Consider the following 12760-nt stretch of genomic DNA (forward strand, 5'->3'; position numbering starts at 1 on the left):
TGATACATACTCCTGTTTTGTTTTGTTTTGTTTTTTTAATTTTTAGGTTTTCCATTGCACCTTTGGCTACACAGTTACAGCTTCACATATTTCCCTCTTAGGGGCACACTGCCTGGCCTCCTGGGCCTTCTGAAATCAGGGTGGAAGCTGCCTTAACCTCAGAACTTGTGCATTCTGCATGCGCCTTAGATCAGCACCACATGGAGGCTGCCAAGGTCCACTGCCAGCTGGAGCAGTAGCCAGGCTTTCCTCTCTCTTGGCTATAGGGGTCAAGTGACTGGATCACTGAGCATTCAAACCTGATTGTGAGGAACAGCTTCTCTATGTCACCTCCATTATGGAACCTGGTGTGGCCTCTGCTGCCACTTTGGAGCATGGCAGTCTGAAGCTTTCTCCTCCATGTAGAAGTTTCCACATTTGCAGTTTTGAGGCTGCAAAGGGTGGAGACCCACTGCCTCTGCCTCTGATGTGCACAGGCCATCTTTTTTATTTTTATGTTTCTTCTCAGCAGTGGAAATCTCAGCTCTATCTTTACAGTTCACAGTCTTCTCGCCAAAGTCACAATGTGTTAAATCAACCTGCTGGGCTCTTTGCTCTTGATTCGCAATATAAATATAATATTGTTGGGGGCTAAAGGCCCCCAGCAATAGCCATGCCATTGCCTCAACATTTGACAGCCTTGAAATTTCTTCTGCCAGATTAATCAGTCTTCTGCCCATAATCTTAGTCTCAGGCAAAGTCTCTGGACATGAGCAAAATGCAGACAAACTTTCTGCCAAGCCATAACACACATCTTGTGCAGTCCCAGCAACCAATGCAGTCCTTCTTTCCAGCAGAATCTTCTTGAGCCTGGTCTTTACCAGCAAGCTTTCTATCAGTCTTCTGGTCTTCTGAGCTCTGACCAGAATCTCTCATACAGAATAGCCTAAGCTGTTCCAGGGCTTCTCTTTCAGGCAACATCTCTGAAACCTACAGCAATTCCTACAGCAATTCCCAAAGGCTTTTGAACCACATGTTCACGCACAGTCACAGTAACAACCCCACTCCTGGTACCAAATTCTGTCTTGGTTACTTTTCTCTCACGGCTAGGACAAAACTACCCAACACCCAAAATGGAGGAAGGAAAGATTTATTTAAGCTCACTGTTTATGGAAGTTTCATTCCATAATCAGCTGGCTCCAAGGCAAGGTGGCATGGCACTGGGACAGCACTTGAAGGCAAAAGGGGGAAGAGCAAGCCTCTTTTCCTCCCTTATATTGTGCACAGGCCACCACTCCCGTGCAGGGCAAGTGTAGCACTCACAAAATCTTTGTGCCCTCCTCTTGCAGAGAATGAGGATATTTACAAAGTAAGGATCCTGGTTCCCTTCTGAGTCTCTCAGTAAAACTTCTAACCTTCTCAATTTGACATGATGCTTCATCCATAGCACTTCCCCCTTCCCCTTCCAGAATACTCTGGCATCAGTTCTGAAATAAAATGCTCATGCTTAATGTTTGTCCTTGGGGGAATCCAAGCTAGGATGGTGGGGGTTACTGTTTAATGGATGTAGGTTAGGGAAAATAAAAACATGGGAGAAGCACCCAGCGTGTAGGTTTACTGAATGGCATGAGCACAGTGAAGGCAGGAGGAGGGATGCCAGCCTTGTTGGAGGGCACTCCTGTGGATCATTTCAGAAGACTTCTGGAATGGGAATCTGGCAGTTACAGTAGAAAGTGGGACTGGAGATGAAGATTTCAGAGACTTTATCATGGGGATGGTATTTGAGATGAAGAAAGAGAATATTGACAAAGAGAAGGCATAGAAGCCAGGGGCATCAGGGTTTCCAGAAAGAGACATCTGGGAAATTCTCCAGGAGGCATGATAATTCTCAAAGAGAGGAGAGAGTGGAAAACTATCATGGTCAGAATACCTGGTCAAGTATAATCTAAAAAGGGAGTTGGCCACAGTGTGGGTGTTGGTGGTCCCTCTTGAGTGGTCTCAGAGGCAGAGGAATGGGAAGAAGCCAGACCAGGTAGGTTAAAATGTGGGGTTGGAAGGGAGCCAGTGAGAGGGGTTGGTAGCTTGCCTGGAAGGAGAAAGAGAAGATAATGGTTAGGGGGATCAGGTGTTTGTGCAGACATTTTGAGAAAATACCAACATTTATAAGCCTAGGACAAAGGCATAGAAGAAGGATAAAACTGAATTGTTGAGAGCAGGAACAGGCAGTGCAGGAAAGTTCCAGAAACAATGAGAGAGAGTAGAATCAGGATGAAGGATGGAGAGGAGCAGAGAATGGTGGTGGAGATGGAGATTAGCAGGGTAGGAGCTATGGTAATTTAAGCTTAATGGGCCCAAGTTTCCCAGAGAAGACAACATTGGATGCTAAATGTTGAGGAGTCTGAGTGAGACAAGTAGTGGCCATTTGGAATGGTCATAGAAGAAGACCAGGGAGAAATCCAAAAGGGGTAAAGAGTGGCTGCGTGGTTTGGAAGTTGTGAGTTTAGAGCAACCTCCCTCACCATAGGCTGATCTTTTTCAGCAAGACCCAGAAGCCCACCTGAGCTCCTTGTGGGATGAAGTCGAGCTGGGGAGAATGTGACTGTAATAATAATATAATAGCATCCAAAAGCATACAGTAATAGTAATATATTTATTAACATATACTATGTAACCTGTTACTACATATGTATGTATGTTATTAAAATATATTTCAAAAGTAGTAACATTGTATGGGCATGACAATCATATTGTCAAACATTTGATTTTTTCAGATATTTTTGTAGTATAATCTGCATTTTTAAAAGAATATAACTAGCTAGAAGAGGAATTACTAATAAAAGGATGGTTTTAAACCTTCTGATAAACATTAGCAAATCCAGAATGTCTTTACATTTACCCTTGTGTGGGTCCCTTATTGTGGGGGAGCATCCTGGGGTGCGCACCTCAGCCTAGCGCATCCTTTTGAGTTCTGTGTTACACCTTTTCTATTTTTGTCAACCTGATTTATTTAATTGGTTTATTTTTAAACTCATTTTATTTCGAGTCAAGTTTAAATGATACTTCCTGAAGGTTCTGAGGGGGAAAAGGAAGATTTTGGAGGTGGACTCCCTCCGGGGACAGCGGTGCATGTGTGGGAAAGTTGCACCCAGAGACAGATAAAAGAAGACCAAGCAAAAGCCTGACAGTGGCCGCCAGTAGCTGTGCGGTTGGAGAGAGGGTACTCTCCAGACTGAGGAGGCTTTGCTCTGTCTGACACCAGCCACACCTGCCAGGCTTCCCCCAACCCCGTAGCAAGGCTCTGGGCCTGGAGTTTGTCCCCTTGGGCCACTGTGAATGGAGGCTGAACTGAGGCCATCTGTGGCTCAGAATTTGAAGTCTGGGGGAAGCCATTGTTGACAGAGCAACCAGAACCAGGGCCCCTCCTGCTCAGTCTGGCATGAGGACCAACAGAGAGCCGCAGAAGCCTGCAGTGGGCTCTGGTGCACATCCTGAAGCCTGGTTTGCCTTGCCAGCCCTGACATGAGTAAGGGGTGCGACACCTCCCAAATATACAGACGCGGATTTTGTCGGAATCATATGAGATTGACCCAGGTTTTCTTTTTCCCTCTTTGTTGCTTTTAATACATAAGATGAATAAGTATTTATTTAAAAATGGCTTTCAAACTTAAACAAATAATGACAGGCTATTCAAATAGGCTTTGGAAATTGCTCTAATCAGGATGTTTGAAAAAGCAAGAAGCTTCTCTCTGAGAGTAGCTTTTCAGACACTCAGACCTGAAACCACAGTCTCCATTGCACTTTGCAATCAAAAATGCAAACTTAGGGTACAGGCTGAACCTCCAGGAGTAAATAATACACAACCACCCCATCCTACCACCCGGCTCATAATTTATAAAATACAGAGGGGCACTTTACCGTCACTCCTCATACTGGGGAGAGGAGGAACCAAAACTTGGAATGTGTATATTTTAATTCATAATTTCTATAGAGATCACCAACTGTCTTCAGAACCAAAAGCTGCCTTCTTAGAGCTGGGAAATCTCTCCTCAGTGAGCAGGCTGGGCACAGCCTTCAGTGGGAAGGACAGGAGGGCACCTGCAGAGTTGGTGAGTGCTTACCTAGTGCCCGCCCTAACTGATGGCTTCTGGTAACTAACCTGGCTTGTGACAGTCTTCACAACCACCAATTTTGTTGTTAAAGGAGAAGAATATAAGGCTCAGGATTGGATAATTTGCTGAAAGCCATAAATAAAAGGTTTGACCTGAACTCTCCTCCAAGTGCCCTTGTCAGACCTCTGGATCTGCAGTAGCACCTTTGTCTCTTGTTATTTGGGCCAGGAGAGTGATGTACCTCATCTCCCTCTCAACGTGTATTTTCTTTATCGAGCACCAACAGTGGCTCATGAGATCCATTAGAAGCACTGTTGTTGCTAGAGCATAAGGCTGAAAGAGGTAATTATCCAGCTCCAGAGAGGTGAGGGTAAGTGGGAAGACATTTATTCAGCACCCCCAGAACTGTGGACCAAAGAAAGAGAGAATGCCACTGAGAGTCTCACCTTCCTTCCCACAGTGGCTTCGTGTCCAGGAAGACCAGGTAGACAGTGGCTAAGTCTGTTTCAGCTTTTGTCCTAGAAAACTCTGTTGGTGACTAAAGAATCCAGGGACCAGTCTTGACCCTCTCAATGTCTTGCTGAGTTTCAAACAGCACAGTGCCATAGAGAATCCAGGAATCCTTTGGCTGGGTTGTGGGAGTCTCTCCTGTCTACAAAAACATGGAGGAGAGGACTATTCAGCATTTACTGCCATGTCCATGAGCCTGGGTGCTCTCTGCAGGAGGCATTTGCCTCTTGTTGCCTGATTCCCCTTCATCATCTTGGCAGATGATTGTGATGACACCTCAGCTGTTTGTGCAGAGCACTGTGAATGTATTTGACTTGCATTAATTGCCTAGCTTTTCTTGGACTCAAATTTAGACTTTTTAAACAATAGGTATTAAAAAAGAAGGCGATGATGAAATCCTGTGCGCCCTCTCCTGGCAAAAGTTTATCTAGTTTCTCTGAAGATGTAGGACACTGCTTCATGAATTCCTCTGGGGTAGTTTAAGTAATCAACCTAGTGCTAATTTGACCACCTCTGTTGACACACAGACAGGTCGATTGTTCTGTTGTCCGTGATCAAGGTAACTAGTGAGGGTTTCTTAGTCTCCACACTCCTGACTTACAGGCTGCGCAATTCCTGTGGCTGAACAGCTAGATGCCATATTAGGTGCCAGTTGCACCTCCACCCCAAATCTCGAGGACCAAAACAGTTTCCCCAGTCATTGCCAAATGATCACTCTTAGTGCTCCCTGCTCTGTGGAAGACCCCGTCGCCCCACAGAAGCCTGTGAGAGAATGGAGCAGCACGGTGTAGCCCCTTATGACTGTGGGATGCAGTTTTGATCAATGATCAACTGAGTTCTAGCAATTTCTTTAAAGAATAATTAGACAATTAGACAACGATTTATGTACAAAGATACATCAGTATTTTTGATAAACTAAAGTTTAAAACTCTCTAAGTAAGAAATTTATTAAAGTATGACTATATATATATACGATATTGTACTATACAACATAGAGTATCCAACATAGAATACTATACATTTATGACAATAACTATGAATCTGCATTTCTTAATGTATAAGTTCTCTTAATAGTGCCCTTGCTTCAAAGACTACTCCAGGATTTCCCAGTAGTGCTACCTACAGATGGAATGATTTAAAACAGATTGATGAGCGTCTGGTATTAGACCAAATTCAAACCAATGACTGACCTCGGAAAGCATTGATCACTAATTGAACAAACATTTTCTAGGCACCTCCAACACACGTGATGATGCCCAGCACTGGAAAGACAAAGATGATACCTGGTCCTTGAGTGTAATACTTGTTCCAGTAAACAAAAACGCTGTGAACTGTAACAGCCTTCTTCCCACAGGCCTGCCCAAGGTCAAGGCATATGACTGTATCCTGTAATAAAATCATGTGCTTCAGTTCAAAATTGTTGGAAGTGATGGGGAACCATATCTTGTTTTTCTTCTTCAGACCAGAATAAGCCACACTAAGGGAAAACAATTCATTTATTGATCTGTATCTCCAAATATTGATTCAGAGAATTGTTCATACACTGTTTATTGGGTTCGAAGGTAGAGCACAGTCTTCCCAATTTCTCAGAAATGAACATCCAACGCCTTGTTCAGTCTGAGACAGTCCAGAGCGGGAGTCTTGCTGAGGGGCACCACAGGCCCTACTTCAAATGCAGTGGTAAGAGCGGGAGACAGAGCCTTTCCTCAGGCACCTGTGCATCTAGTGACACATTGCTGACTGCATGCTTTGAGGATTTCACAAGTTAAGTTAAAGGCACAGTTGTGGTCATCCAGTCTGGCTACCTACGAGAGAAACCCCATCAGTTTCCTTTTCTGGGGAGAATGTATTCTCATCTCAGAAGCTCTGCACTTTACTGTCAAGACTGCCCCTTTGTGTCCACTAACTCAGCATCCTGCTGGACCCAGTATGGACATCATTAGAGAAAGGGGTGCTAGTTCAGATCTAGATTCAAATCCTGGATCTCCCGTTTATCACACACATCTCTTAGCCTCTGTGACTGTCAGAGACTTATATTGCCTGTATAAAAAATATTATGATACATTTTTCTATATCTTTTTAATCTACTTGTTTAGTTGGATTTTTTTAAAAACATACATTCCTAGAGGTGATCTCAGCAAACCTCATCTTGCAAGCATGTCGGGCTGTGCTGAGCCATCCTTACACACTTACGGACTGTCCTGTGACCCGGGACACTTTTGCAGAAGATAGGCAATTTGGTTTATCTTCATTACTGGAATAAGAAAAAGGACTTAGTAAGCTTAGTGAGAAGAATGAACACAGTACTGCATGTTAGGTACAGGGCTGGCATACAGCAAACACCCAATAAAGGAGTGTCTTAGTTACTGTCATTGCTATGTTTCATTGTTTTTAAAAATGAGCACACCAGCTAAAATGATAAAATCCCAGTATTTTTCCACTCCTTTTTTGTTTTACTTTTCTCTTTAGCACTTAACCTCTCTGATGTGATGCTTATTTGGTGTGCACCTATCCTGATGGACTGGATAAAAACTTCATGAAGTAGGAACTCTAGTCTGTCTCATACACTGTTGTATCCAGGGGGCCGGGGATATAAGCGTGTTCTCAGTAAGTGAAGCTACATACTTCTCTGTGGATGGGCTCTGTGCTGGCCCCTCTCTCAGTCTCTCTAATGTCTCTCTTTCTCCCTCCTCTCCCCCACTACAGGACGCCTTTGTGGAGCTGTATGGCCCCAGTGTACGGCCTCTGTTTGACTTCTCCTGGCTGTCTCTGAAGACACTGCTCAGCCTGGCTCTGGTGGGAGCCTGCATCACGCTGGGTGCCTACCTGGGACACAAGTGAAGTTCACAGGCCTGCCCCAAATAAATATGCAAGAGGTTCACTAAAGCAGTAGAAATAATATGCATTGTTAATGCTGTACCATGAAACGAACACACGCACCTACACAAAAACAGCTTTCAGGCAAAATGTCGAATCAGCTACTTACTGCCAAAGGGAAATATCATTTATTTTTTACATTATTAAGAGAAAAAAAATTTATTTATTTAAGACAGCCTCATCGAAACTCTCATCTTTGGAAACCCCACCACTAATTGCCAAGCCCCACGTTATGTGGCTTTACCTTCTGGTCTGTGCCTGTGAACAGGGATCTGATTTCCACATTGGCTGGACTAACTCACCATCTGAAGAGCAAACAAGCAGACAAGGAATCTGAGTGATTGGGAGGTTGTGTTCTGGCAGCCAGGCTGGGGAGAAAGGGTTCCTTTAACTTGCATTCATTGGCCCTGGGGGCTGTGATTTTACAAAGGGGAAGGATACTTAGAGAGAAGCCCCATCTTCCTGGGCCTGAAAAGTGAATATTTTAAATCTGACTCACATGGTACATTCCCAGTTAGAGGACAAAAACTGGAAACTTCAGATGGACATAGTATCCACTTGAGCCTTCCCCACCGAAGGACAGCAATGGGAAAAATGCCCTTAAACCATAGCAAAGTATTTTTTTAAGCTACCAATTGTGCCGAGAAGCATTTTAGCAGTTTATACTTACCATCCAGTACCTTAAGCCCCAATTGTGTATATTCATATATTTTGGATACACACCCATATACCCCTAGCCTCCAGTACTGACTCTGTCTGAGTAGCAAACAGAATCCCCTAGATTCAAGAAAGTGGACATTTCGGTGACTTCTACAGCATCAGAAGACCGGAGCATCAGGCGGCCGTAAGTGCCTGCTTTTAGGAGACCGATGTCTGCAGAACCTACCCTGTGTCCCAGCTCTGAGACCGAGACCTGGCACTGAGCCTGCGCGTATGCTTGGCCTCCTCGGAGAGTTTTAAACAGGGTCTCCGAATGTTTGGAAGCTGACAGAGCTCAGAATTTCACTGTCAAGAGAGCAATAGAGGGACTTGGTCTGGGCCAGTTACTTCAGCTGCCCAGCTGGGCCTGTTTTCACACACAGCTTGGAACCTGGGACCTGGGACCTGGGAGCCACAGCTCTTCTTAGGACACCTATCACTGTGGAGGGAAGGGAACAGACGCTGTGCCTTTCCTGGCAGAGGGACATGGTGAAGGCTGGGAAGCTGCCACCGGAGTGTGAGCAAAGCAGAAGGCTCAGCTTTTGTGGCTGCAAACGTGTGCGTTGGCAGCCGTCACCGTCTGGGATTTAAAGCAAGGCTTTAAATGACTTTGGGAGGGTCACAGGCCCTAAGGAAGCATTGCATGGGCTCTCCTGGATTAACTGGCCTATGTCCATGGAATTACATGTGAAACATTATCTTATCATTGTAGTTTGGTTTTATTTGAAAACCTGATAGAGGGAAGAAAGAAAAAGTTCCAGGTGTGGAATGAGGAGATTATCTGTACATCCTGGGGCATTAAAAAGGAAATCCATGGTAGGAAAGTAGTAAAAGAAGTAATATCTCTGGCTAACAAACTAGAAAATAATTCTTTTTCAAGTTTCGAGTCAGTCTGGAGACATTTGTGGAATAATTTTGTGGCATTATCACTTATATACCATGTATCTGTATTAACTTTAGAATGTACTATGTTCAATGTTTAATGCTGTGGTTAATATTTTGAAAGCTGCTTTTGAAAAATACATGCATCTCAGCATTTTTTTAAAAATGTATTTAGTTATATAGCATCTACACATTTGTTAGCAGAAGTAATAATTTTCCATTTGAGATTTTTGTCTCTTGATTCTTCAAAAGCATTTCTGAAAAGATTGCATAAGCCTGAATCTCAGCCACCTGAGAACCCCTGAATTTGCTAGCCACTGAGAAGCTGTGTTTTAACCAAGTTAGGTGCGTTTCTTGTCAACAAGATTGCTTATTGTGACAAATAGTTCTATTCTTTTGACCTTGTTTCTTGAAGGTTTACTTGTCTCTGGGAAAATTAGCACTTAACTGAAGTTATCTAAAATTACATGCACGTTTGGTTAAACCCATGAAGTTCACTCCGTTTGAAAATTCAGATGGGAAATGAGCAAAAGATTACAACCTGGCTGCGGTCTTTAAAGAGTTGCTTTGCATGACCTGTTTGAACACTGACCGTCCAGAGCCATGCTGCCCTTCTTCCCTGGGCCCTTCTCTGTGGCTGTCCTTCAGGCCCTTCCTCAAATCTAGTAGCACTTCACTTCACCAAGAAAGCAGGAAACCTGTGGTGTAGAGCCAGACTTCCCTGGTGGGCCTCAGGGAACAGGATGATCAGACTTTTGAATGATTCTAATTTTAAAGCAAAATATTATTTTATGAAAGGTTTACATTCTCAAAGTGATGAATATGGAATATCAAATCCTGTGCTGCTATCCTGCCAAGCTCATCTTAATGGAGTCAGATTGCAGTACGCTTCCAAGTGACAAGATCCTCCAAGCTGCTTTAGAAGTAACAATGAAGAAATGGATGTTTTTAATATAAAGCCTATTTGTCTTTTGTTGTCATAATTATTGTTCAAACCTGGATTTTCGGAATATTTGAGAAATGTATATATATAAAAAAGAAAGGAAGAAAGAAAGAAAGTCAGTCAGTCAGTCATGGGCTCTACCTTCTGGCTGGTGTCCCTTGGCTTTCGAGTTTTGTTGTCTGGTTGTAATGGTAAACATGCCAGCCACCTGACCCCAGGACTGTACAGTATTGTGGCTGCATTCGCTCTAAGAGAAACTGATACTGAATTTTCTTGTTAAAAACATGAAAGAAACATGAATATATATAAAAGCCTCGAGTAGTCATTTTTTCACTTTTTTTATTGTCTCAATTATTTTGCAGTCAGACACCAGAGAACCATCATAGCATATTTCATGTTGAAAGGGCTTCATACTCCTCTAAGACTAAGAAGAAGTCCACTCTACATTGGCCAGGGACCGAGGAAAACAGAGCACATGCACTTCCCAAATTAGGGTGAGAGGCCCACAAGAAAAGCCTTCTAGCCCCTCCGCATGCTCCTGCAGTCCGCTCATAGGCACTCTGAAGAGAGATCCAAACAGTTCTGACAGTTTGCACAAACAGACGGTTTTGCAGGAGCTGAACTTTTGTTTAAGTTTAAGATTTGAATTAGAGTCTCAATTTAAAATTAAAGGAAACACCTTTATATAGCTGTAACATAAAACCTCAACATCCTCTGCCCTGGTCACCTGTCTCTGCATGTTCACTTGTACCCTTCCTTTACACAGGATTTTTATCTCACTAGTAAAGGCTTACCACTTACTATCTAAAGACCCACTGGGAAAAATTAGGAAGTTCTTACCTACAAGAGGTGTTATTATCATCAAGATTAAATGCAAATAATTCAGGCAATCCCAACACGTCTTTCACATCAAAGACCTATTAAATGAACAAAATTTCAAACACTCTATAATTCAACTAATGCTAAAACAATTTATAAATGTGAACTTCAATTCCAATTGCACTTTGAAGGCAGTGCCTGTTTTTATACTTTCTTAACACTTGTAGTTACTAATATACACCTACTCTATGAGGGAAAAACAGGAAGGGCTTGAAGTATAAGCCAGTTTAAGGAAATTAAGAGTCAAATTCTATTTTGATCTTACTCTGGTGTCTACTGCGGCCTAGACAAATGTGGTCACATGCTTTTTAACACATACAATTCTAATTGTCAAGCTTATGAAGGTTCCAATCAGATCTATATTGTTGTTCAATTAGGATCTTTTGGGAATTTTTTAAAAATTATTATTTTGAGACAAAAGACACTTGTTTCAAGAGTGGAGGGAGGAATAACTTTTAAATGAGTAAAACATTTCCAAGATTGAACAAGGCAGTGGAAGTTTTCTCAACAGCCAGAACTGTGGAGTATGAAAGCCTCTAACTAGGGTCTGGGTGATTCCTCAAGCAGGCCCTTAGTCAACTAATGAGAAGCAGTTAAATTCCGTGGTACATTTCAATTCCAGAGGTATTAGAACAGTCCAAATCTACACAGCCCGATGCTGGAGTTGTCTAATGGGCATTTAAACAATAAATCTGTAGTTTTAACAAACATATATTTAAAAACAACTTTCTAGTTGATAGGAATTTCTATTTCTAAATGTTTATTATGTACAATACAGAAAAATTTAATAAAATAAATAAAACAATGTGAAACTGAATTGGGTAAATTATAAGTTCCTTTGCCTTACCTAATGAATCATTCTATTCTGTGTCACTGGACAACCATGAAATAATGTATCTTATGGGGTACAAAGAAAACTAGAGGGAGTATCCCTGCCAATCTCTCATGACTAACCAGAAAAAAGTAACTGAAAGTCAACATTCTGTGGACAACAAGGTATTTCTTTCACAATGCTCAACACCGAAGACAAAAACACTCGAGGAAAATGGAAAGCTAGCTTATCAAAAGTCCTGGAACTGTTAACTTATGTGACTGTAGTATAGACACTCAGTAATGCCACATACCTCACCATTTGGAAAATCAGCAGTGGGACCTCTGCCTGGCTTATTTCATTAAGTTTTTCCTTACAAGGTAGCATTTGAAGGATTGAATTTCTTTTGGGAAAGCTTTCTTTTGGTGGGTTATGTTTATTATATTAAAGTTTCAACCAAGTTTTGCTTTTGTTTTGAGTTGCTGGGATTTTTGTTTTAAATAAAATAAATGCACATTAAGTGTTTTTGTATTGAAACCTTTGTTATCCAGATTTTCATGCTATCAAGATTTTATCTTCCATGGGCTGCTTTTAAGAATGATACTTTTTAGGGGTGACTGGTATCTACAAAACTGTACATACAAAAAATATATATATATATATACGATAAATGTACTTTACATAGTTAAGGTAAAGTAAGTCTCCAGTTGGCTACCATTAAATATAATGGCACTTTGTTTGTGTGTTGGAAAATGTCACATTGCCATTACATTTGTCTGTCCAGCTAATTTTGTGAAGAAAAATAAAGTACAGTGTGAGACTTTGGTTGTGCCTTGGAACTGTTTATAATGTGTTAACATCATTTTGCCTGCCATTTATCATCATTAAACAAGATTTTGGAATGCCTTCTTAACAAGCCAGTAGAACCATTACAAACCCCACTGTAATGAAGCCCTTAGGGACCAGACAAAGGGATTGCTTCACCAGTGAAACCATCTTGGAAGGGGCCCCTTTTGTTTCTTGATCACTAGTCATCTCTGGCTAGATCCAGGATGGACTAGTCTTGAGTTC

The 12760-nt window shown here is 42.1% G+C and overlaps 1 protein-coding gene across 1 annotated transcript in view; it reads left to right on the forward strand.

The window, feature by feature from the left end:
* Positions 1-12514, forward strand: part of Bcl2 (BCL2 apoptosis regulator) — a 170971-nt gene extending 158457 nt beyond the window's left edge. The window contains exon 2 of the mRNA XM_003474076.4: positions 7305-12514. Within this exon, the coding sequence (XP_003474124.2) occupies positions 7305-7439 (135 nt within the window). The 3' untranslated portion in view covers positions 7440-12514. The remainder of the gene's footprint in view (positions 1-7304) is intronic.
* The last annotated feature ends 246 nt before the right edge of the window (positions 12515-12760 follow it).

The sequence above is a fragment of the Cavia porcellus genome, unplaced genomic scaffold (genome assembly GCF_034190915.1).
Source record: "Cavia porcellus strain 051 isolate PalLab524CR breed Dunkin Hartley unplaced genomic scaffold, mCavPor4.1 scaffold_20, whole genome shotgun sequence".
NCBI classification, from domain to species: domain Eukaryota; kingdom Metazoa; phylum Chordata; class Mammalia; order Rodentia; family Caviidae; genus Cavia; species Cavia porcellus.